Below are 26533 nucleotides of genomic sequence, written 5' to 3'. Positions count from 1 at the left end.
TGGGAAAGGCTCCTGAAATGACAGGATTCAGAGGAGCTCAGCTCCTGCTGGGGAAGTGGATTCCAGAGTCAGACTGGCGGCCTTCTGGAAGAATGGTTTCCTGTGCTGTTGGCCGAGACTGGCTTCAGGTCCAGGCCTAGTCTGGTGGCTGAAGGAAGGGCCTCCTGGCCTGCTCCCAGGCCCCTCACCCAGGGTTCTAGGAAGTCACTGGCATGGGTTGGTTCTGTCCAGTTTGGTCTGAACAGGAATGGGGGGAGGCGTTTTATCCTCTGTCTTCCCTGATAAAAGTCAGGACTCCAAAGCTTTGTGCAGAGGGAGAAAGTGCAGGGAGACTTCAGGGAGCTGCCCGGCATGTGGGGGTTCCCCCTGGAGACAGCTTGAGGCACCTAAGGAACTCCCTGGGGATGCCCCTTCCCCAAACTGTGACTGCCTATGGCTGAGCCTCCCGAGCCAACACCCTTCCACAGTCGTCCTGCACTTTCACGACAGATTCCTAAGTGCCCGTCCTGAGGCTCACTGCACTGTCCAGCTGCCGCAGCCCTCAAGGGCAACAAAAGAGGAGTTAAGACTGCGAGGCTGGGGCTGGGGCGATGGCTCAGTGGAATAAACGCTTCCCTGGCAAGCACAAGGGCCTGAGTTCAATCCCTGATTCTGAAAAGAAAAAAAAAAAAGACCTCGAGGCTGACAGGAGGTTAGGGAGGTCACTAACGAGGGCAGTTTCTCTTAACCCAGCTGCCAAGAGCATGACAATGTTGCACATCTCTATGTGCTCCTCCGTTTATCTGTCCATTCTTCTATCCACCCACGTACACTCCACCCTATCCATCTGTCCGTCTGACCATCCATCCATCCATCCAACTTATCTTTCCTCCTCCCTCCCTATGAATAGCTTCAATCCTAACTCAGAAATGAGATAGTTGTCCTTTTCCCCGTGGAAACTGAATCTGAACTTGGCTAACAAGTTTGCTGCACTCGCTTTGCTAGTTAGGTTACATGGTGGGCATTTCTTATACATTAAACAACTTATATCTTCAGCCCTAAATATTTCTGAAGCATGTAAGTAATACATTCTCAGTTATATTCAGATAGTCCTGCCTTGATTTTTTTTTTTTTTTCATTTTGAGATGGGGTCTCACTTAGTTACCCAGGTTGGCCGTGAACTTGCAATCCTTCTGCCTCAGCCTCCTGAGCAGCCGGGATTACAGGCACCTGTCTACACTTCTGGCTGATCACTGGTTTTTATGATGGTTCAGTTTAAGATTTTTCAGTCTTACTGTGGTACAAAAAATATGCGTTCAGTAGACACCCTCCTCGGAGTGCGGAAGATCGCCCTTTCCCTGGGCTTGTGCTTGGTGGCACAGTATTCCTATGTGAGGCTCCGCAGCTGCCCGTTGGCTCTTGTGGCCATGACGGGTAAGGGTGGCACTACAGTGGTGTCCTGGTTGCTAAGCTGCGATATTTGGTAGCTTAGGTGAATTCAGTGCATTTTCTACTTAGGATATTTTTTAATTTACCAAACAGGCAATAGGATATAATCTCATAAAGTGCAGGGCACCTGTGCTTTGTAACTGTTAAATTTGTGAGACTGAGAGATCAACTTAAAATTATTCAGAAGGACATTATTGTTCAAAAATATTTTAGGGAGAAAAGAATGTTATAAAGAGAGCACTGCGTAGCTGGGCCCTGTCATTCACACCTATGATCTCAGCTACTCAGGAGGCTGAGTCAGGAGGATCGTAAGTGTGAGCCCAGCCTGGGCAATTTAGTGAGACCGTGTCTCAAAATAAAAATTGAAAAGGTCCCGTTAGAGTCTCCATCCAGATGCTCCCCGAGAGGCTCATGCACTTACATGAGAAGTTTTTGGAAAGTGATTGGATTATGGGGCTTAGGGCTGATCAGCGTTAGGCGGTGGGGTGGGGTGGGCCTGGGGGCGTGGCCTGGAGTTTGGCTCCTCCCAGGCTCCTCCTCACCACACTCCGTCCTGGACACCAGCTTTAGACCTGGAGCCAGCTGAAGTGGACTGAAATCTTCACAAAATGGAAGGCAAAATAAAGGCCTCCTTTTAAGTTGCAGGTGCCAGGCGCAGAGTCCAAGGGGCTCAGCCTGGAGGGGCCCCTCGGTTCCCTCTCTCCCTCCTCACTGTTTGCAGGATGGTGGCAGGGTCATCAGAGTGAAAGTTGGGAGCTCCTGAACACCTAAGTTCCCAGCAATGATTTATCCATGGAGTATTATGCACCCAGTGTTCATTAAGAAGCTATGAAGACTGTCAGATATATAGTGCATGACTATCATTTTACTTAAAAACTGCACACAGGAAACTCTGGGCATCTTCATGGAATGTTAATGGACATTTATTCCTGGCAATGGGATTAGAGGTGTTTAAAACTGTTTTAGAAATGAATGTCAGTACTTCCCACCATGATGGCAGGGCAGGAGGGGACACCCAGAATCCTCAAGGGACACTGGCAAGAGGTCAGCACTGGAATCTGCGATGTGCAGAGACCTGGGTCTTTGCTGCCTGGCACCGGCTCTGCCCCTGATGGCCCCTGGCACCCAGCTGCGCCCCTCTTGGGCCCTGCTTCTCTGTGTCTTCTTCATGTTACCCTGCTGCTTGGCAGCCTCTGAGGCCCCTGGGCCGGGAGGAGAGGGGCACCATCCTGCAGGCCTGAAGCCTGGGCATGCAAAGCCTGGCAGGCTTCGGCCAGAGCTGGCTGCACTTGTGGGCGGGGGGAGCAGGAGGGCACCTCAGCTGCAAAATGGAAGTTGGTGTGAGGTCAACTCACCCAGCCTGGTGCTCAGCTGCAGCTGCGGCAGGTTGGAGCCACCTGAAAGGCTCCCGTGTGGCTTCCTTGGGTGCAGCGGGGGGCCACAGCGCCACCAGGTGCCCAGGCTGATGCCACTGCTCTCGTTTAGCCTCTATTTTGTGGGCATGACATGTTCCCGGCCAGCCAGCAGCAGCTCAGGGATGAGGTCTCATACAGAACAGTGCTGTCATCATCGCGGTGCCTGTGCAGACAGGCTAATCCCGCCCCATGCCAGCAGCCAGAGCACCTTAGGGTGTCCTGTGCTGGGGAGCAGACTCCTGGCAAGGGCGCTTCTCCCAGGCAGCACTCCACCTGCATCTCTCCTGCTTGCTTTCCTGGCTCCCTTCAGGGTGCTGACCTAGCAGTCTGGGGTGGCAGGCTCCCGGTGGTCCCCAGCAAGTGCCGCTCCCCTGCAGGCATGCACGCATGCACCCTGCAGCCTGAGCACCCTATGGGCAGACAAAACACTGACACTTTCTTTGACCCAGAGAAATGAGACTATGAGCTCCCTGAAATCAGAGAAAGTGCTTCCCTGGCAGGTAAGCATAGTATGTTTCTCAGGATGTAGCAGGCCTTAACTATTTTCTCTCTCTGTGTCAGGGCTTTGTGTTGTCCCCATAACACTGATGACGACCTTGTAACTCAGGCTGAGCATGCTATGCTGCCTTGAGCACAGTGGTGTGCAGGGGAACTTCAGCTCCTCCAGCTGCCTCCTGAGGCAGGGCCCCTTCATCCCGGCCAGGGACAGTGAGAGTCCTTAGGCTTTCTGTTCGTCCTGGCCTCAGAGTGCTGATCAGCTTTCAGTTGGAAGATGCGGGGTTGCTCCAAGGCCCTGCTGCAGGATGGGCCCTCCAACTGGACGTTGCATGGGGCCTGGGCCTGCTGGTGACCCCCGCCATTCCGAGGGTGGTGATACAGTCCTGCCTATCCTTTGTCCCCAGCCTTATGTGGGATGGGGCAGGGGGGAGGCGCAGCTCTACTACAGCCTTGAGGTGAGCCCAGGCCCAGGAACAGGAATAGTGAGGGCTGTGCCACCCCAGATGCTTTGCAGAAGTAACAGAGAAGCTGAGCCAGGCAAGGGCAAAAGGGAGGCTTAATCTGAACCTGCCTGTGTGTTGGCCAAGAGGCGCTGTCTGCCCATGCCTGGTGCTGATGTGGGTGCTGCTGGGTAGACAGAGAAGGCCCACTCTACCCTCGAGGGGCTCCCGAGGCATAGACATGGATCCAGGGTGCACTGCTGTGACAGCTGCTCCAACAGGCTGTGCTGAGCCTGCACCACTCCCCCAGGCTGCCTGTGGTGGTCTCCTTTGAAAGGACAGGAGACGTAAGGTTGTCCCAGGGCAGCAGATGGGAAAGGCAGGACTGAGCTGGAGCTCGGCCTCTGTGTGGTCTGTGCCCTCCTGCTGCCCACTTTGGGGATCCCATCCTGTCAGCCCTCTGGGTGCCAGCCTGGCCCTCTCCCAAGTTCTCCACCACCAGGCACATTTGGGTCAAACAGCACTGTTTCAGGTGATCAGTGGCCGCCTCTGGACCACAAGGACCAAGACAAGCTGGGGACACCTGAAGTTGCCCAAGGGACTGCCCACATATGACTCCACAGCTGGCCTGAGATGGGATGTGGGAGGGACTCAGGAGGAGGCAGCAGGCTGGGAGAGCAAAGCTGGCCCTGCCATCAGCTGGCTGCAGGAGCCCAGGCCCCATCTCGTCCCAAGGCTCCCCGGTGGCCAGTTTCATGGGAGGAAGGAAAGGTGCCTAAAGGGCCTGACAGGAGAAGCCCACACATGCTGGGGTGGAACAAGTGATTACCATATGCAGAGGGCGGGCACAGGCCACTGCCCTCAAGCCCCCTTCTTAACTTCCTGCTAGTCTCAGGCACAACAAGGGTGGGGTGTGACACTAGGAAAGGAGTGGGAACCTGGGCTCTACTCCCGGACAGCTCCACGCCTTGCTTTGCTCCTGTGGCTACTTCCAGAGCAGCCCAAGACCACAGGCTGTGTCACTGTCCTCTGCAATCTTTTCCCTGGTGGCCTTGTGTCTCTTGGTCTAATTTGTGTATTTTTAATACAGACAGCCATGTTAGGCAGAAATAGTGTAGGCAGTCAGACAGGGTTGGGCGAGAGAGAGAGAGAGAGAGAGAGAGAGAGAGAGAGAGAGAGAGAGAGATCGATCGATCAGTGCAGAAGACAACTGATGCTGGAGGGCGTTTGCAGAAGGCCAGGCTTCAGGAAGAGGCATTGCTTACCCCCGCTCTGCTAGGGACCCGCAGCAGTGAGTGATACCCTTGGGTGGGGCCAGCCTTCTTAACCCACCTCTTCCAGGAAAGCCTTGTCCAGCGTGCCTTGTTTCCCCATTTGATTCCCACTTAGTCAGTATTATGATTATACTTAAGATCTTACTGGGTCACCATAGTTCTGTCCCACCTACTACTTCCCACTGGATATTACCTAAGTGACTGCACTTGTAATCTTCCTAGCTGACTACAGCTGTGCCCCACGTTCAGCCCGCTCGCCTCCCGGCTTTGCTCAGTAAACACCCTTGAGAAGCGGGTTGGCAGGCAGCCCACTTCCCAGGCCCCTTTCTGTCCTAAGACACCTTTCTTTCTCTCAAGAGGTTTTTCCTATTCTTAACTTCTGTGCCTAGAATCCACTGCATTTTAGAGAACACAAAGCCTTTTGGACATCTGGCAGTTGGGAGTTTCTCTCCCTGGCATCACTTCAGGCACTGATCTCTCCAGGCAGCCTTCGCTGCGGATCTCCTGGAGACACGGCTCTCCCTCTGAACAGATGGGGCTTTCCAGCACACGGTCATTTTCTTTGCATGGTACTGGGGGTGGAGCCAGGGCACTCCACCACCCAGTGACATCCCTAGCCCTTTTGTATTTTTTGAGACAAGGTCTTACTAAGTTGCCCAGGGTGGGTGCAAACTTATGATCCTCCTGCTTCAGCTTCCCAAGTAGCTGCAGTTCCAGGCCTGCACCACTATGCCTGGAACACAGCCATTTTCAAATGGGCAGGTTTGCCCAGCACAGAGGCCCCAGCCCAGCTTTACGGAAGTCAGAAAAGATTTAACCCCCAACCCCACCAAAGGTTCAGGATTCTTGAGCCCTCTGGGTTTTGTGCCTCTGCTGAGCTTTCATAAGAGAAGAATGGCACTGTCCCACCTCCCAGACAGAGCCCCTGTGGCTCAGAACCAGTGCAGGCACAAAGGGAGGAGGCCCTGGGAACTGTTCTTCCCCTAGCCCAGGGCATCTGGGTGGGAGGGCCGGGCTGCTCCATAGGGCAGGGGAGGCAAGAGCTGGCGGGAGCTGTGACAAGGGACCACTGTTCTCAGCTCTAAGGGAGTAGGCTATTGCCAGGGCTACAAGAGCTACTGTGAAGAAATGCACGCACTTGTGCACACATGCAAAATGTGGAGACTTGGTAGCAGGCAGGGCTGTCTCTAGGGCCCTGCTGCCTAGCGTCTGGGTGATCTGATGGCCACTCTGCGGATTTGGTGGGCCTAGCTCGGGAGGCAGCAGCTGGGGGAAGGAACCAGCCCCACGGAGCAGGCAAGGAGCACTGCGCATCTCAGCAGCTTGTGCAGCGGAACCAGTGCTGAGCCCACACAGGCTTTGATTTTCTTGAGACAGGGTCTTGCTCTGTAGTTCAGGCTGGCCGTGAACTCTGTGTAGCTCATCACTGTCTTCCTGTTTCAGCCTCCGGGTGTGTGCGGCTGTGTCTTGCAGTACCAAAAATGGATCATTTGTTAACTTTGGGCAGCTGCTTTGGAGGGTAGGATAGGACGGAAGAAGCTGGCAAAGAAGGTAAACTGCCACTGAAGTGTGCTGGCAGACTCAACTGCAGATGCGCTTCTACTGCACTGATGTAACCACCACAGGAAGTTCTGCCTGCTCAGGCTCATCACTCACGTGCCCGCGGGTTCTTGGGTCTAGGTCCAAAGTCTGCTCTCTGTAGGACAGAAGCAAATCAAAGCAGCCATCAAGACTTCAAAGGTGATTTATTTTCTTTTGGAAAGGGCTGAAGGGGACTTTACAAGAGTCAGAAGCCAATAACTAGAAATGAAGATAAATAAAATACAAAGCCAGTATGTTGTGGCAAATGCCAGAAAACACTGAAAAAAATCTTTACAGTTTAAAACTGCTTCACTTTATACATAATTACAAATTAATATACAGCGTTTGGGTTTTAACCCATCTTATTTAGCAGGCTTAGCACAGAATGTTCATACAGCATTTGGGAACCACTGACGAGAGCAACCCCCCACCTTTCTGCTCTAGGGCAGGAGACTCCGGCCCAGCCAAGCACCGCCAAGCCAGGGCTGATCCCTAGCGCCCAGTGACCCCCAGCCCAGTGGGCAGTGCCAAGGGCAGGACAGCTCCAGGGAAGGCCTGCCCAGCCGCAGACCTCAGAGAAATGGAGAGTGACTGAGGGCCTGCCAATCTCTTAAGTGACAACAGGTGTGTGGAAAGGCCTCGTCCTTCCTCCTTCCATAAATGGCAGCATTAAAATACCTTCCTATTTCAAAACCTGGCCAGCAGGCAGTAGATTCCAAAGCTCTGGTTAACTAGGAATGTTATGCTACAATCAAAGAAAAACTCCGAACCAAAGGCCAGCAACCTGCCCTCTTGGTCTCTAAGGAAGGGTTGGGCATAGCAGGGCTGGAGGGCCAGCCCAGGACACAGGCATGCACAGCGGCTGGGCCTGAGGACACCCTGGCCACCACGGCAGCCACAGTCACCTTCAGGCACAGGGGTGGATGGATGCCTTCTGCAGTACTGGGGCCACCTCACACCCACCTCTGTCTGCCACAGACTCCCACTCCCCAGGATGGCCTATACCACTCCTAGGGCTGCTTCCTCTGTGCACACATGGCCACTCCTCCTCAGAGTGAACTTCAGCTCTGAGCATATACCAAATCCTTGGGAAAAACTGGCGGAAGGAGAGCATTAGGGATGGAAGTGTAATATAGAGCACTTCTACGGAGGTGTTTCTGGCCTACTGGGCTGCGCTTCCACCCTTTATTTAAGGCGGGACCCATTTATTAAGCCCTTATGCATGAAGACCACCCCACTATTCCCCAAGAAAGGACCAAACGACCCCAAAAGTTTGAAAAACTGTGCTACTGTCATCGAGGCCTGGGTAGGTAACGTGGTAAGATTCTCAGAGGGGCAGCTCTTGGTGGTACAACCCTGAGACACAGGCAAGGCAAAAAGCTCGTACCTTTTCAAGCAAGTCTTGGTAAGGATTTTTCCCCCACAAGACCGCTCTCCTGGGGGCAGAGGGAATGTTGGCAAAGGCCAAAAACAATTTCCATGTTTTAACCTCCATTTTCTAAGAAGAAAACAAAGTTAACATATTTGATTGTCTCAAAAATGGAGCCAACTGAGGAGAGAGCTTTTAAAGTGCATGTCACCCAACTGGAAGGACCACCACTGAGATGACTTTCAGGAGAAGGTGCAGTGTCCTTCTAGCAGTTCATCAGAAGCTGGAGGCTGGGCACAGTATTTGCACCTGTCCCCAAGATTCAATCACCATCTCAGGCATCTGATTTCTCTAGCATGAGGAAGACTGGTGTGGGGGGCGGTAAGGAACACAGCCAGGTCCCTGTGTGCCCCCTCCCGCCCCCGCAGACTGGGGAACAGGAGCAGTTCTCAAGGGCATAAGCATCAGCACCACAGCAGCACCCCGGGGAGCTCCCAGGAGCAGCGATGCATCCAAGAAGTCAAAGAAGAGGGGCAGGCAAACGCAAGCACAGTTCCTGGTAAGAGGCTCTCTTTCTGCACCACACATTATTCCTGGAGGCAGCCAGCAGCTCAGGGGAAGCCAAGACTTGACCTCTTTCTGAGAGCTTACCTGGCCCACTGGAACCTGGCCACATTTTTCTGTGTTGGTAAGGTGTGGGTACAGGTGAAGGCTGCCTTTTTAAAATGACCTAAACTGCCAAAGCAAGGAAAACACCCTCGCTAGTGAGGACAAACAGACACTGGAAGGTCAAAGTCACGTTTGCAGGGATGCACGGCACCTCAGGGGCCACAGTGCACCTGGGGTGCATGAGTCATCCTGCCCGTGCATAGGCCTTCCTCGGAGCCCTACCTTCCCAACAGTACCGCTGTGGGAGGTGGAACCACTACAGGTCACTCAGGACCAGTGATGAGAAAGGCAGTCTAGCCTGATGGGGGTCTGAGAAAAGTCGTGGCAGGTTCAGCTCTAACTCAGAGCTGTGTGGGCTGGCAGAAGGAAGTGGCTGACTTTCTGCTGTTTAGGGTCTTTTAGTTTCATTTAAGAAATAAGTTGGGTTTGGCCTAAAGTCTATGTCTGAAGTGTGAGTGTCCTTGGGTGGCAAGTTTCCTAACACTCAAGGAAGGAGACACCCCTTGGTTAAAGCGTGAGTGGGAGTGGGGGAGAGAAGGCCCTGGGCCCCACCCCAGCCCCAGCCTCCATCTGGCTCTCAAGGCACTTGAAAGACAGGAGTGGCCAGCGCCGGCTGCCGCTGCACTCTGCACTGATCAACTAGGTTAACTGCTGGGCTAGAACTGGTACACCCTAAAAACAAAACAACACAAACACAGAAAAATAAATAAAACAAATTTAGGCTAAAATTTTAAACCAGACTTTCAAATAAACTGAAAGATAAATTATCTTCATCTGCAAGTCCAGCTTGCAATTCATCAACAAGCACCAAGTTACAGATTGTTGTCTTTAGAAAAAAATATTTGAAGCCTGTTGCTTCTGAAGGGCAAAAAGCAGGAAGTGAAGGCCACCTGACAAGCACAGCATTTTCAGGTCTCCTCAGCCAGGAGGCTGAACGCAGCACAGGGAGCCTCAGAAGGAGTCCTTACCAAAGAGCTGTCCTGCACAAACCAGCAGTGAAAGCCTCAAGCACACACAGACCAAAACAGTGGGGAGGGAGAAGAAAAACCAGGCAGCTCATGTGATCCTCACGGGGTACAGCATAATTCTTAAAGGACTTCAGAGTTAAACAGGTTTTCAGGAAACCGTGTTTTGCTGCGGGAGGCCTTACAATGATTGGGCCCCAGCCAGGGCCAGCACCTCCCTTGTCTGCACAGGTGGAAACCGTATACTGGCCTTAACCCTACACCTGACCCACTGCTCAGCAGTTGTCCCGCAGACCTTGAGAGGCCTTAGGCCACAGCTGGGTTGTGGTGTGGGTGAGAGGTTGGCAGCTGGCTGCTCAGGGGATATCCCAGTGGAGCTGTTATGAGGGCTCTTTTGAGTGGTTAGTGACACCGAAGTGTCGCACTGCAGTGATAAGGATAAGATGCCTCTCTACTCTCTCTGTGTCTAGAACCTGTAGGCAAATACATTGGAAAATCAGTTTCTTCTGAATTTGAGGAAATATAACCTTAAACCATTCCTACCACTGGCTTCACAGATGTCTGTCACCCCTTCAAAGATGGAGAAAAGGGGTGATGCACGCACAGAGTGGTTTACAAGGGTCCTCTCTCTGTGGACTATGGTGTGAAGCCGAGGCCTGTGGCTGTCCTGGGCTGAGCGAAGCTGGGTCACTGAACATGTGCACAGACACAGCCCTCCCTACCTCCTGGATTCTGTTGTGCTCCCCACATGAAACACAGACCCTTGGGGGCTCTGGTCACACCCCAAATTATCCCTTGCACCCACAATGTTCAGGTTAATGTCCCGAGCGGCGCCATTCCCAACTAAGTCCTGGACAGTCACAGGTCATGGCTGGAATGGAGGGTGGGCCTCCTCCTGCCCCACCACTTAGGATCATCTGCTCCTCTTGTGTATGGGACCTGGGTGCCCAGGACTGGATGCTGAGGAGCAAGGGCTGTCCAGTGTGGAGACTTGTGCCTGAGGGGCAGGAGCAGGCAGGCAGGCACGGGTGCCAGATCTGGAGAAAGAGGTCAACAGAAGATCTCCTCACCGTCTGCGGATGCTTCTGATGCAGGGCCGTCTGGAACAGTGAAACCAAGAATGAAAAAGAAATCCCAAACAACTCCCTTTCCACCTCGTTTCCTCCTCTTGGGTCAGTCCTGCTGGGGTGCCCACAGGCAGTGCACTTTCCACACCCAGGGGGCTTTAGGCTGACTCAGCAAGCAAGTGCTAAACTTAGAACTAACTTCAGCACTGGAATTTATCAAGAGGCCCAAGAAAGACAAATTCTCTTTTAATTTCCTACAAAAAAAGGCCAAGCTCAATCCTGCTAAGCAGCTATAGGAAAGGATTCAGGGAGAAAATGACACAGGGTGAGGGGCTTTCAGTACAGTGCAACCACAGGCTCTGGGACTACTGGTGAAGCAGCCCCTCTTTGGGCTACAGCTTCTTCATTTCTCCCGCCACCACCTACTTCACAGTTACTGCAAGGTCAAACTGTCAAATGCTTGTACTACCAGCTACTGGACTAGGCCCAGACAGACAGGAAAGCCTGCATTGGGTCATCTGAGTCCCAGTTCTTCAGTCTAAAACTAGGACCGGCGGCCTCTACCTGGCTCATGTGTGCTGCAGAGTAGGTGCTGACGCCCGCCCTACGCACACCCATCCTTAGCGAGTGGCTCCAATCAGAATGCTGACAGCTTGGCTTGCCTGCATCTGAACTGTGTCCCTTTCAACTGCTGTGGTGCTTAAACCTCCTCTGTCCTTAGAACTCAGTCACCATGGGATGTGGGGACTCACCGCCAGGCTGGGAGCGGCTTCCTTTGTTCTTTTTCTTTTTCTCCTTCTTTTCCTTCGGCTTTGTCAAACCAAACAGGCGGGTAGAGGTGGAAATACTGGAAAGGGCCTGGCTCTGCCCCTCTGGCACTTGGTTTGTCTGGCTAGTTGAACTCAGTATGTGAAAAGGCCCCTTATCTTTGTGTGTCCGAGAGATGCTATTCCTTTTGGGGGACACTGAAAGTTCTGAGTCCAGTGACCCTGACTTGGTCACTGAAGGTACTGAGGGCAAGGGTGACGCCTCAGGACTGGGAAGGAAGGACGGGATCCTCATGAGCTTGGTGTGTTGGTGCGATACCTGCAGACAGTCAAGAGAAGGCATTTTCAGCTGGGGGCCATCAGCACCCCTACACTCACTCCGTAATTACTGGCTGAACTCAACTTTGTATTGGTGGGGGTCCACCCACTTCCCAAGACTCTCTAGAACTCATTGTGAGAAGGTTCAGAACTTGTTTTGTTCTCTGGCCGCTTCCCAGGAGTACCTAAACATATTAAAAATATCACCTTCAATTTGGCTCAGCGGTAGAACGCTTGCCTAGCAAGCTGGAAGCCTTGGGTTTGGTCCTCAGCATCAAAAACAAAAAATAAGTTTCCTTTAAAAAACAATCTAACCAAAAATACCACCTTCAATACCATTAATATTTTCATTGCAGGCACTAATGTCAATAATGAAGATTAATAGTACTTTTAATGAGGCAGCTTAGAAAAGACCTCCCATTTCATTCTCTGAAGAAACAAGGCAAGCTATGCATTTAGCTTTCCAGATTTACACAAGGATATAGGTAATTACTTCAGGGCAAAGAGATTATATACCTCTTCAGGTTAGAGGGTAAATCCTGGCTAAAGGTTAAACCAAAGGTAAAGAGGATCATTTGTTCTGTGCTATCTCAGTTGCCTGGAAAGCTTGCACTGTCAAAGTCCCACTGATTGCACTGGAGGGAAGTGGAACCCATCTTTGTTTTCATAAACAGCAACACTTACTGCTGCTGGATATTCTAAGACCTCTGCAGAAAGTGAACACTGTCACTCACTCTGGAAGACACTGCTTTTCCTTTTAGGGTCCAAGGAAAGAAATATCAATGTGACAGGAGCTTTAAAAGAGGGAGATCTATGCACAACCAGGACAAGAATCCACCACCACAAATAACCATGAAGCATCACTCAGGTAAACACGGGGTTGGTGTGCCGAGTCACTGAAAGCCCATCTGTACAAACAGCAGCTCAGCAAACCACACATCAAGCCAGCCCCAAGCAAGTCTCCTGTGCCCAAGAGGAGTGGCCACCTCCATCCACTTGCTGGGCAGGGCTCTGTTCCCTGTCACTGATGCAGCTGACCCTCTGTAGGAGTGTTGCACAGGAGCTCCTGCAGCTGAGCCATGAACTATTGTCTCCACCACAAGTGCTGCCAAGTTCCAGAGGCTCCCTTATCCTTGGTGTTTCCTCAGCAGGCACAGGTTGCTTTAAATGGAGCCATGAGACAGAGGGCTGGCTCCCCAAAGCCTGACTTCCGCTGTCTCGCAGGTACTGAGGGAGGTGGGGAAGCGCCAGTCAGCAGGACAGGGCCACTCACTCCTCTGCCCCACCTATTCCTACTCTAACTTCCCAGAGATGATGGTATAGAGACTCACCCCAGGCCCCAAACTTGAGGCAAAGCAAAGGGCAAAAATAGGTGTGGCATCTCTTCTGGTCCTTTTTTTTTTGTATTAGAGGGAAGGGTCTACAGGGTGTTCGGGTTCTCACTACTAGATCGGACTTGTAGTGATCCGCCTGTTTACAGCCTCCCATGAGCTGAGATTACAGGCATGTGCCACCACACCCAGTCTCAACTGCCGTCTCAGCATGCCCCAGGGGCAGGGCCAGCATGGCAGACCTGGGGATTGAACCCCCTGCCCCTGCGCCTACTTGTAGGTGCTTTTTGTCTGGCCCTCTCTGCTCCCTTCTTCACAATGCAAGACATGCAGGCTGCCCTCCTCCCCAGTCAGCAGGCTCCCGATACCTGACACAGGTCCCGTTCTGTCTGCCTCTGGCTGAGCTGCTCCATGTTCTGCCGTAGCTGCTCCTGCTCCCGCTCCAGCTGCTTCTGAGCTGTGCGCAGCCGCTCCAGGTCACACTGGTACACTCCCTTCTTCTGCTGGAGCTCTTCCCAGTCCCTGTCCAGGTCCTGCTGCCCGCGCTGTACCTTCTCCTCACGCTCGGCCAGCCGTGCCTCGCGCTCACGTAGCTCCCTCTCCCGGGCCTCCCACTCACGCTCATGCCGGCGTTTCTCCTCCAGGTGCTGTGCCTGCTGCTTCTGCAAGTTGGCAAGGTCCTGGCGCTGCTTCTCCAGGCTGCGCTGCTTCTCCTGCTCAATGAGGGAGCTGGGGCGGGACATGCTCCGTGTCAGCGCCCTCTCAGTCAGCACCAGCTTCTGGTCCTCGATGTAGCTGTCCTGTTGCAGCACCACACCCTGCGGGAGGCACACAGAAGACAGCTGTGCAATGCTGGCTGTGGACAAGAGCTACCTGCAGCGATCCATCCTGACCATGCACCTACAGGCCAGACTGAGCTCCTGTACATTTTGAGGGCCAGAGACTGTCACCAAGCAGTCTCCAGTCCGCAGCATCGCATCAACTCCAGGGCCCACACAACTCCACCCACTGCACTTGAGACTTTCCTCACCCTGAGAGCCAGGCTTCTCCAGGCTGGGACCCTGCTCACCCATAAGCACAACAGAGCCTGCTCTGTCCTCTACCCTTGGGTATGCATGGTAAAAGAAGGCCCATACCTGCAGGGTGCTGAGGAGTTCATGCAGATGAACAATGCTCCGGACAACCTGCAAAAGGAGCAAAATGGAAACCAGGACTTCATGAATTTCAGAATCCATCATGCTACGTGATAGATTATAACTTTCTTAAATCTTGTAAGGGGCTTCAGTTTTAATGAAATTTTTTAAAGTTGAAAGTATCAAGGGGAATAAACAAGTAGAAGTAGCCAAGAAAAAAGACCAAACAAAACAATGTGTTTGCAGGAGGGTTATAAGTATTCATCAAAGTATTACAAAATTTCTACTGTTTAAAGAGACTAGAGTAAAAGTACACTAGTATAGAACAGAAAGCCTGCAGAAGAACCTTAAGAATTTAGTATATAAGTACCTGGCCTAATCGATGCAGAAAGGAAGAATATTAAATTAATTGTTCTGTGGAAGACATAAAGCTGGGCCCTTGGTTCACACAACAACAAAGGACTTAAATAGATTAACATGTTAAAGGTAAAAACTGAAGCCTAAAAGAGCTAGAAGAAAATATGAAAGAAGGCTTTCCTAACACAATGTTAAAAAACTAATGTGAAAAGCAAAAGGAAAACAAAGTCAAATAAATCACTGATTTTAAAAAAGGTTTATGCCTGTTATGCCTGTAATCCTGGCTAGTCAGGTCAGGAGGTTGAGGTGACAGGACCTCAAGTTCGAGGCCAGGTTAGGCAACACAGCAAGGCTCCATCTCAAAATCCTAGTGTACCTAGCTCAGAGACATGACATAGTAACTAAGTAAATAATAAAAAGGCTCTTGATTAGGGGAAAGAGAACTGCTTATGTTTCTGTCCCAAGGCATTTACAAAAGAAATATAAAACTGTTACATTGTTATTTCTCATTAAAATGAATAAAAAATAAAAAACAAAATAACAGAAATACAAATGGTCAGTTATATAAAATATTAAAAATAATTCAGGTCCTGCATGTATAGCAGCTCAGTTGGAAGTGGAACACAACCTACCGTGCACATACAAACCCTGAGTACAAACCCTGAGTTCAATCCCTAGGACCGTAACAGTTAAAAAAAAAAGAAAAAGAAATGTGACTTATCTAACCAATGAAACAGCAAATAAAAAATGACTATTTTTAACCCAATGCTGTGACTAGCCCTGGCAGGTGCCGGGGATGAGCCCAGGGTCTGTGCGCTACTGCATCTGTGCTCCACTCCACCTTATGTTGAAACTGTAAGACAGGCTTTTACTAAGTTGCTTTGGTTGAGTTCAAACTTGCAATCAACCTGCCTCGACCTCCCAGTTTCTTTGTTTTGGTGGTCCTGGGGACTGAACCCAGGGCCAGGTGCATGTCAGGCCAGTGTGCTAACACTAAGCTACATCCTCAGCCCCAAATACTTTTTATGTAGTTTATAATGTTCTTACCTCACTGTTTCTTTTAAGCATAAATACTAGGTTAGCATTTCCACCCTATAAAACAAAGAATTGTATTTAAAAACATGAAGATCTTTGGAAAGTTATATTCAATGCATTTCTAAGTTATACTGTAGTTTCATATTTTTACTTTTCTACCATAAATTCTTACTGTAAAGATCTGATACTAAATTGTTATTACAGAAGTTTCATGAATAGATCCAGCTCTTGTGGCACTTAAACAAACTTGATGAAACTGGTCCTGGCAGGGTAGCTCAGGAATGTAAAAGAACAGGCTTTAAGCTAGGTAGGCCAATGAGCCAATAGTGCTGGACTCTCAGCTGCAGAACCTGCTTTTTAAAATTTACTTTCTCCTGAAAGTTGCAAGTCAGGCACCCATAACAAGACCAAAGTGGAGTAATTTCAAAGTTTCGAGGAGGCTCACAGTGTGTCTACAAACAAATACCTTTTTAAGACCGCTATCTGACTCTGTCCTCCTAAGATCTTGGCCGTCATCTCCTTCTTCCTTCTCACCTCCTAAAATTAAGCAAAGAATATAATGTACCTAGCTCAGAGACATGACATTTATAAATTCTATTAATGTCAAAGCAGTGCAAGCTACTTCGGTGGCAACTAAAGCCATCATTAATAATTTCCATGAAGAAGAATAAGAAGCAGGAGGGAAAACGGTGTCATTATCCAAAATGCTTGCACTGGAAGTGTCTGGACTTCAGATCCCGGAGAATCTGAACACATTACTGAGGTATCTTGGGCATGCATACAAATCAGAAATTCACTTTTCACACATACTTTTATATAGTCAGCCAACAGGTAACTTTATACAATATTTCTAGTGCACCTGTATTCTGATTTAAACCCATCACATGAGGTCAACTGTAGAATATTTCACTTGTGGTAAGACACTAGCATTTAAGAAGTTTTGGATTTTGAGGCACTTTTTTTTTTTTTTTTTTACGGAAGGGTCTACAGGTTGTTCAGGGTCTCACTACTAGATGGGACTTGTAGTGATCCACCTGCTTACAGCCTCCAAGAGCTGGGGTTACTGGTATGTGCCACCACATCCAGTCTCAATTACCATCTGAGTACGCCCCGGGGAAGGGGCCAGCATGGCAGGCCCAGGGATTGAACCCCCAGCTCCTGTGCCTGCTTGCAGGTGCTTTAATCTGCTGAGCTATTTGGCTGGCCCTTGAGGTATTTTGGATTTTGAAATTTTGGGTTAGTGATGCCTAACTTGTATTATTATTCAAAGTAAACATCTAGCAGATTTTGTTGTCATTTTGAGATAAGGTCTCCCCATGTAGTGCAGGCTGGCCTCAAACAGATCTTAATGCTTCAGAACCTCATTAAACCAAGCACTGACCGAATGGGAAAGGACACAGAGCCACCAAAACCAAGAGTCAAGAACTCCTCACCTTTAGTCACATTCATCTGATGGCTGTCAAACCCTCCAAAGGTCTCTGCTCTCCGTGGCAAGGACACGGGGCCAAGCAAGGCTTCTTGTTCCGCAGAGCTGCTGACAGCCTGGGCAAGTGTGCCTCCCAGGCTTCCGCTCACCAGTCCCTGAAGGAGCTCCACTGCAGAGAGGAAACACACACACACAGCTGACCTGTCAGTCAGGTCTTTCCACAAGGACAAAATAATGTCATAGAAATGCATGACTTTCCTTGCCCAGTGTCTCTGTTCAGGGTTTATGTTTTCATTAGATTCTACTGGAAATTTCAACTTTATTTTCACAGGTCTGGAAAATTTTCATTGGTCCAGGGAAAGAAAAAGTCATCTGACAGAAGGAGACTGGCTTCTGGAGTTAAGATTCAAAGGAGCTAAAAGGTAGTCTTTAGAAAGTTTTCAGGCTGGCCAGTCTGCAAACAGAAAAGTGGTAAGGTTTTTGCCTGATACTAAGTGGGCTCAACAGGCTCAAGAATCTAAGCATCCAAATTTTTAACACCCATTGCCCTGGGTTCTCTTGTAGGGCAAGTCCTATGGAACTATGCAAATGTAAGAAGTGGAATAAATCTGAGGAGAGAAACACAGTGAAGAAGACCAGGGTGGATGAACAGGAGAGAATCTGAGGCAGGAAATCTCCTAAGAAGCATCATGTTTTCAAAGTAAGACACTATATAAAAATAATGCAAGAGTACTAGAGAGTGAGAAAAGCTATGTGAACCTAAAAATTTAAGAAAACTAATTTCATATTGTGTTAGTTGATACATTGTGTCAACTTGGCTGAATGAGCTCTGGCAGCTCTCAGCATGGGGGCCTAGTCCTACAGGTGGGCAGGGCCCAGGAACTGAGAAAGGCAGGAAGCTGCCCTGCCTGGTTTCCTGCCGCCCAGCCCTGCTTCCGTGGAGAAGTCCCAGTCTTCCGAGGAGTTTGGTCTTTGCAGCCGCACCATTTTGGAGGAGCTCTGAGCTGGTCTTCACAGTCAGTGCAGAAGGAAGAGAGAGTCTTGATGGACGCCGCTGCAGCTGCTGCTCCTTCTCTGCTCTTCATTGTTTTCTGCTGCATAAACTGCTGTTGTTTGCCTTGGAGCCAGCAAAATATGGACTGAACCCTCCAGTAACTGTGAGCTAAATAAACCTTTCCTTCCTTCATTTTGAGTGTCGGGTATTTGTCCCAGCAACGAGTAAAAAATAACCAAGACAGAATTTGGTACCAGGAGTGGGGTCATTGCTGTGGCTATACCTGACAATGTGAATTATAAGCTTTTGGGACTGGCTTATGGTAAGAGATAGAAAAGGTTCGGAGATGTCGCCTACACGCGAAGCACTGGAACAGCTTCGGCTGCTCTGTATGGGAGATTCTGGGCAGAGCTCAGAAGACCAGAAGGTTGATAGAAAGCCGGTCTATAAAGACCAGGCTGGGGAGGTTTCTGCTGGGAAGGACAGCATTGGTTGTTGGACTGCAGATGATTTGTGTTATGGGTTGGCAGAAGGCTTGTCTGCATTTTGCTCCTGTCCAGAGACTTTGTCTGAGACTGAAATTAAGCACAGTAGACTAGTTAATCTTAAACAAGAAATTTCAAGGCAGGCAAATATTGGGGCAGTGGCCTGGTTGTTACTGGGGGCCTTTTAGCCAGATTTATTTTGAGACTCAAGAGCACAGAGCCCAAAAGGATGATTTAAAATGTTGTGAGTTTGGCCAGAAAGAAAGCTCCAGGAAAGCTGTGGACTGTGAAGACAGAGCTGAGAAGATCTCCATTGCTGAGAAGAAACAGGAGAGTAGAAAAGATGTCCTGAGGGCATCACAGGAGGTGGCAGGTTCTTGCCCTTTGCAGCCTCAAAATGGCAAGGGTGAGGGACTTTGAGGAAAAAGCTGCAGAGCCCCATGTTCCAGAATGGGGGCAGCAGCCACACCAGGTTCCAGAATAGAGGCGGCGGCCACATCAGATTGCAGAATGGCGCCGACATAGGAAATTTGTTTCTTGAAATCAGAGTCAGAATGCTCAGCAATCCAGGCATTCGACCCGTACAGCCAAGAGAGAGCAAACCCTGGCTTCTGCTCCAGCTGGCAGCAGCCCTTGGCATCATCCACGTGGCCTTGGTGGTTGTAGGTGCAAGAGGAATGCAGGTGTTCTGAGGTTCAAAAGGCTTATGCCTAGATTTCAGAAAAAGGCGTGGGAGGCCAGGCACTGTGCCCCTGAGAGGGCAGTGTGTGAAGCTGCAAATGAGAAGCCTACTCAGTAGAAACCTCAGAAGTTTAAAAAAGCCAGGAATGTGGATGGTCTAAGAAAAGCTGCAAAAAGGGAGCAAAGCAGGCCTAAAAAAAAAGCCATAGGAGCTACCCACAGAAGTGCCTTACGGGAGAAGCCACATAAGGCTTTTGGAGCTCACTACTCATTACAGGGTGCTTTGAATGGTCCACAGGGAACTATAGGATTTAACGTTTGCCCTTCTGGACTTTGGACTTGTTTTGGTCCCAACTGTTTGTATCCTGCTGTGTATCCCTTTTGGAATGGCAATGCTTATCTTGTGCCTGTAAATGTTAGAAGTGTTTAACTTTTCATTTGTAGAGGGGCTCACAGCTAAGAGTTTGCCTTAGATCTTGGAAGCTTGGGACTTGGACTTTTAAACTGGTAGGACTTTGGCAACTCTTAGAGATGGACTAAAATGTCTTTTGCATAAACAGTTGTGCATGAGTCTTTGGAGGGCCAGGGGTAGTATGTCATGGTTCTAATGTAATGCAATGTTCAATTTGTAAAATGTTTAAGCATGTCTGTGTACCTGGAAATTGGCTTAAAAAAAGTGTATGTCTAGTTGCCAAGTTGACACGGGGTGGATTGTGTTAGTTGATACATTGTGTCAACTTGGCTGAATGAGCTCTGGCAGCTCTCAGCATGAGGGCCTAGTCCTACAGGTGGGCAGGGCCCAGGAACTGAGAAAGGCAGAAATCCCATGCCCTGCCTGGTTTCCTGCCGCTCAGCCTTGCTTCCATGGAGAAGTCCCATCTTTGCAGCAATGCCACTTTGGAGGAGCTCCGAGCTGGTCTTCACAGTCAGCACAGAATAAAGAGAGAGTCTTGATGGACGCCGCTGCAGCTGCTGCTCCTCCTCTGTTCTTCATTGTTTTCTGCTGCATGAACTGCTATCATTTGCCTTGGAGTCAGCAAAATATGGACTGAACCCTCCAGTAACTGTGAGCTAAATAAACCTTTCCTTCCTTCATTTTGAGTGTCGGGTATTTGTCCCAGCAACAAGTAAAAAATAACTAGGACACATATAAAGACGAATAACAGAAAAATACTGAAGTCAAATCCCATACAAAGGTAGAAAACAAGGGCCGGCCAAATAGCTCAGTAGATTAAAGAGCCTACAAGCAGGCGCAGGGGCAAGGGTTCAATTCCTGGGCCTGCTGTGCTGGCCCCACCCCCTGGGCGCTCTGAGACTACAATTGAGACTGGGCATGGTGGCATGCACCTGTAATCCCAGCTCTTGGGAGGCTGTAAACAGGCAGATCATTATGAATCTGATCTAGTAGTGAGACCCCGAACAGCCTGTAGACCCTTCCCTGAAATACAAAAAAAAAGAGATAACAAGTTTATAATTCTCCAGAAAATAAAAGCACATCAAGAAGGTGTATCCAGAAAACAAATGTGCTAAACACATTAAGAAAATGACACAAAGCATGAAAGGACTGAACTCAAACTTAGAAAAACACATGACCTGGCAAAACCTAAAGTAGAGATAAAACAGAAATGATAAATCAATGTAAGATTTATAACATCCAGAAGAAAAAGGCTTAATAGGTGAAAGAATATTCAAATATTCAAAAATGAGATAATAACATAAAAATGATCCACCAGTGAGTAATGGAAGTTCTTGGAAGAGAAAAATCACAACCAGGAAACATGGAAAACAGTAAAACTAACTCAGCAATAATCTGAAATCAGAAACATCTGAAACCACACATCAAAACAAGACCACTGTGAACCCAAGAGCAACCCAGAATAACCAACAAAGCCCAGTGTAGAAAACTACTTGGGGGGCCGGGGAGATGGCTCAGTGGAATAAGCGCTTCCCTGGCAAGTGCAAGGGCCGAGTTCAATGCCTGGTTCTGCCAAAAAAGAAAGAAAGAAAGAAAAAGGAAAAAGAAAATTACTTTAGGAGGAAAAAATCCTTTGGGCAGCTAGGCAAACACCATGTCACTTATGGGGGAAAATCCAATTATCATCAGCCTCTGAGAACAATGCTTTTGGCCATTACAAAATGAAGTAACATAGGAGAAAAATTAAACATGCCGCAAGAAGAAAATATGGGCCAAAGACTTCATATCCTACAGAAAGACTTCATATCCTACAATCCTACAGGGGAGACTTTCAAGTGTAAAGTATACAAATTATTCACAACATGTAAGAAACTCAAGGGCACATTATTCTGACACTTTCCTGAGGCAGAGCTGGAGCTAAGTGTCAGATGTCCAAGACTGCCACAGGGGTAATGACCAATGGAACTGGTGGTGAGCACTTACTACCTATGACTACAGAGCAGAAGCTGCAGGTCACGGTCACAGAGGACAGAACACACTCTGAGTGGTTCCAAGCTGACAGAGCAGACATGGAACAAATGCTTCAAGCATGAAGGGAGAATGGCGCTTGTGTATGCAAATTCTATCTGGTGGCAGGCACATCAGCCTTGTTATTCTGACTCTGTTCTGTGTGTATTAAGTGGAGAGAAAAGCTAAACATAGGATATCCAACAAGATGTCCTTAAAAATGAAAGTTTGAGTGGAATAAGCGCTTCCCTGGCAAGCACAAGGGCCTGAGTTCAATCCCCGATTTCGCAAAAAAAAAAAAAAAAAAAAAAAAGGTTTGCAAAGTAGAAGAAAGGAGATAAATCTGTAAAAGATTAGACCACAGAACAAACCCTGCAGCTCAGGGTTTATCTAGTTAATTAATTTGATTCATGTAGTCATTGGATTAAGTCACATAAATTAATCTCTTCACTAAAAAGGCCCACCCTAGTCACAGTGACCACCCCTAGCATCCAGATTGTGATCTTAAATAGCATTTTCCACTAAAGAGTTCTTAGAGAAATTGCTGAATGCACATCTGCGATAGAACATGAACAAGATGGGCCTGAAACATTTTACTTTACCTGATAGCAAAAAAGCTCTCAGACTACTCTGGTTATGGCATAGGACTCAAAAGCCAAAGTACTCCCTGGAAAAATAGAAGACTCTGAATTTTAATGAGGTTAACACTCAAGTTTAAATTTATATTTTTTTGTGTACTGCTGATTGAACCCAGTGCCCCTTATATATAATTAGAAGGATTTTTTTTTTTTCCTCCCAAGCTCAGGATGCCTTAAGGGTGGGTCTGGAAAGGTATGAGGAGCTGGGGATCGAACCACAGTATCCTGAGACTGACTGCTTTTGCTTAAGCGAGCACTTAAACAACTGAGCTAATGGGTCCTCCTTATGTATTATTAAGTACACCATCACTGAACTATATTCCCACCTGAGTAATAGCAATGAAGAACAGGAGAAAAAGAAGAAAGTAAAAAGTATGGGACCAATTTACTATCTTAAAAACTGGTAAATAAAGAGAAAACCTCCAGCAATTTGTCTTTTATTCCTGCTTGTCACAACAAATGCCAAGTAGATACTTGGTGCCTCCCAATGTAAAAACGCAACTGGCCAAGTGGGTCAGACCTTGACAATGATGCCTTTGAATGCTGCTGTGAATTGAGAGAAAAAAGACAGAACTGCTGTGTGAATACAGTTCAACCTGTAGTTTGAAGAGAAAACTGTATAAAACAGAAGGGAATGGTATGTAAATGGTGATTACTAAAACCCAGAGTAGCCATTCCTTGTGAAGAGAAAGAAGTGTGACGGGGACAGAGCACCTGGAAGGGCTTTCCAGGCAAATGGCCACACTTTATTCACCTGGGTGGTGGTTACCAGGATGTTCACCTGATAATTTTGAAATACCCATTTTGGCTAATTTTCTGGACTGTGTTTTATTTTATTTGTCTTTTTGAGACAGGGTCTTGCTAACTGGACTGTGCTTCATTTTACTGACACAAAATAGTACCGATATGTAAAGGAGGATGAGGGGCAGTGCTGAATGTCAATTACCTTCATTTATTGCACTCTTCATTAAAGGTCCTCCTTTCAGAGCCTCCTCTGCGTTGGAGCGGAAGAGGGTTCTAGGGCTTTGAGTTGGGGAGCCCTCATCCAGCAAGGGAGTGCTGCATTCAGTCATGTCCCGGAAGATCATCTCCTTCTCTTCCAGTAGGAGGAGGATCTGCTGGTCCTTCTGTTGAAGTTGTTCTGCAAGGTGGATGAGAAGTCTGCATGATTTGTTTAGCATTACAACAGCATTAAGACATGAGCACCACCTTGTGGTAATTTATGGAAGGGTCCTCCTCCCCTTCAAGTTGCTCCTCCATAATTTCCACTTAGAAATTGTAATTGCTACTTGGGGCTTCTGACAACACTGGCATATTCCCCATAAGCGTGCCCTCTGTTTCCACTTCCCTGCCCTGTTTTTCTACTTCCTTGGCCTAAACTGTGCACCGCCACAGCTGCTCTCATCTCGGAACCTTTGTTCTAGGTCTTTGTTAACCATGATGATTCCTTCTATTTGAAACAGCATCTCTCCACTCAGAGGACACCTATTTTATTCTTACCAGTCCATAGGTGTCTGCCATCTGCAGCAGTGGGGGCGCAGCAGGGCTCTGCCCCTGGCTCCATCCTGGGTGGCTCTGCACATCTTCAACTCTTTTTTGCTAGGGTCTCAGTCATTCCTTGGGGTTCAGGTACCACCTACATGGTGATGACTCACAGCACCCCAAATCCTAACTTTTCTGACCATGGGCTTCCACCCTCAAGTGGCCATCTCTGCCAGGATGCATCGTTCTCAGCGTCTGAACCCCACCCGGGTGCAGGCCTTGCTGCTTGCTCCTTCCTGTAGCCTGTGCTCTCAGTTAGCAACTCTGTCCTTCAGGTTACCCACAAAACAAACAGGGCAGATTTTATTTCCTTGCCCTGTGCCACCACCTACACCCCGCTGGTCGCGTTTTAATAACTTTATTTCTTGTATCTTTCTCCAGCTCTTTTCCTCATCTACCCTATATACTAAAAGCCTCCTAATTGGTCTTTGCACTTCCAGCTGCTGCCCCACTTCTTCAAGCAATTCTCCCAATGAGATTTAACATATGTTAAAAAAAAAAAAAAAAAGAAAAAGATAATCATTGCTGTATTTCTTTCAAAACCTTCCCAGTTTCAGACATGAAACCTGCCATTCTTCAGCAGGCTCAGTGAATCCTTTTCACTTTTGTACACGATCCATCTCTTGTTTGAGACGTACTTGGGTGTCAGCTTCTTGGTAGGTCGCACTAGAGACAGGATGAACAGAACCCACACGCTTCACACATGTGAATGGTCCATGAACTACCATGTGGTCTCCCTTGCTGGAATGTGAGATTCCTGAAGCATCTTCTCAAATCTCTGCATCCTAGCAGTACACTAGCCAGGTGCTTAACAAATGTTAACAGAAGGAAGATTTTATCTTGTCATCCTATTCATGGGCCAATAAAGTAGATATCAATCTGGCCACAGTCTAAATCTGCCCATCTTTTATTTCCCCTTTGATGAAATAGAATGCTACCACTTTGAGTAGCTTAAAACTTCTTAAAAGCTTATACTTATATGACTGCCAGCTTGATTTTTACGCAAAGTAGTTTTTATTTTAGAGTACTCAGTAAGTCACCCACAAAACAGGAGGAATGCCAGGCCCAGCTGTCTGTAAGACAGGCATTAGGACTCAGGCTCAGTCATGTACTATCCTTTCGTCTATGTGGTTTTGAAGTGCTCCACTGTCGCATCTGCACAACAGGGATTTGAACACGTGCTTTGCAGTGAGGGTAACAATACTACCTGCAACACCAGGTGCCTGATAAATAGTGATCAAACACAACCACAAACTGCTGGGCTGGCCAAATAGCTCAGCAGATTAAAGCACCTGCCTAGGCAGATGCAGGGACTGAGAGTTTGATCCCTGGGCTTGCTGTGCCAGCCCCACCCCTGGGGCGCCCTGAGATGGCAATTGAGGCTGGGTGTGGTGGCACAGGCCTGTAATCCCAGCACTCGGGAGGCGGTAAACAGGAGGATCACTAGGAGTCCGATCTATGCAGTGAGACCCTGTAGACCCTGTCTTAAATACAAAAAAAAACCCCAAAAAATCCCACGAACTACTTCTCCCCAAGCTGCCTCGCAACTTATCTGCAAATGTACAGATTATTGAGAAAGCCAGGGACCAGCAGGAGAATTCAAACAGATTAATCATGAAAGTCTTTTCCTCAAATACCTTCTTTGGATTATTTAATCCAAAATGTGCCTATATGGTTTGGGAAATTCTCTGTGACAAAGTACAAAGAACACCACAAGCAGGCTCTAAGAGCAGTTATAATAAGAAAAGATGACCAATGCTCTGTTGACCTAGCACTAGATCACTTTAGTGTCACTCTTCCAAGTCTGTGGTGTTCACAGCTATCTGTCTTCCCGTCGAAGCTGCTGAGATGGCACTGGTCCCTGAGCCCACCTAGAACCTGTGAATGCCACCAGCTGCTTTCTGCAACTGCTAACACTGCTCAGACCAAGGCCTCAGCTACTTCCAACAGTTTACCTTTTAGTTCCCGGGCTTTGGTGTCCAGCATCTTCTTTTCTTCCTCATTCTCACTGGGAATTCCCTCATCTTCATCTCTGTTCCTGAACAACCAAAACAAGATGAAATGACAAATTTCTAAGATGTCAATGACTCTGGTTACTGCCTGGTCTACTACAAGACACAAAAGTATTAGGAGGGCTGGATGGGTTGAGCCCTCGAGACCTACTTACAGGGTGTTGATAGTATCCTGAATGATCTGAATCCAGCTATTACGCTCTTCCTTGGAGCTGGCGTGGACTTCCACCATCTCTGGGTCCTTCACTCCCATACTGATCAGGAAAAGACCTTTTTCCTCATGGGCCACTTCTCTTACAATCAGCTTCTTTAAAGAGATCACTGTCGATTTCTGGTCCTGGACAAATGGGAGAGGACTAACGTAAGGAATATATACGATGTTTTAACGTTTAAGGATAAATGTCACCTAAAGTAAGCTAAGAGCAAATGCTGTCTTAAGTGCATATAGTTTTAACACAAATGGTAGCTTTAGGATAAAGAGAAATATCTCATTATTTCACTCAAATTTTAACAAGCAATAAAATATTCCCAAAATCAGAGGAGACAGTTTACGGCCATAAAAGTTCTCGTTAGGTTTTCTACATGATGAATCTTTCCAAGTTAATCACAGAAATAGTAGTCAGTATTACCAAACATAAGCAACATTTTGAGGGTCACATGTGTGAGAAACACTCCAGTGACAGATT

General features: G+C 48.3%; 1 protein-coding gene across 4 annotated transcripts in view; it reads right to left on the bottom strand.

The window, feature by feature from the left end:
• Positions 1–6781: 6781 nt before the first annotated feature.
• Akap13 (A-kinase anchoring protein 13) overlaps positions 6782–26533 on the bottom strand; it is a 209532-nt gene continuing 189780 nt past the window's right edge. For all 4 annotated transcript variants that reach the window (XM_023710147.1, XM_023710150.1, XM_023710152.1 and 1 more), the window contains 10 exons: positions 26003–26184; positions 25791–25873; positions 23240–23434; positions 17081–17242; positions 16114–16184; positions 15660–15704; positions 14259–14306; positions 13491–13940; positions 11459–11792; positions 6782–10739 (listed from right to left, as the gene is read on the bottom strand). In XM_023710147.1, the coding sequence (XP_023565915.1) occupies positions 10690–10739; positions 11459–11792; positions 13491–13940; positions 14259–14306; positions 15660–15704; positions 16114–16184; positions 17081–17242; positions 23240–23434; positions 25791–25873; positions 26003–26184 (1620 nt within the window). In that variant the 3' untranslated portion in view covers positions 6782–10689. The remainder of the gene's footprint in view (positions 10740–11458; positions 11793–13490; positions 13941–14258; positions 14307–15659; positions 15705–16113; positions 16185–17080; positions 17243–23239; positions 23435–25790; positions 25874–26002; positions 26185–26533) is intronic.

Source organism: Octodon degus, unplaced genomic scaffold (assembly GCF_000260255.1).
Source record: "Octodon degus isolate 3935 unplaced genomic scaffold, OctDeg1.0 scaffold00002, whole genome shotgun sequence".
NCBI lineage: Eukaryota > Metazoa > Chordata > Mammalia > Rodentia > Octodontidae > Octodon > Octodon degus.
Note: the sequence above shows the minus strand (reverse complement) of the source record. Positions and strands in the feature narration are given on the sequence as shown.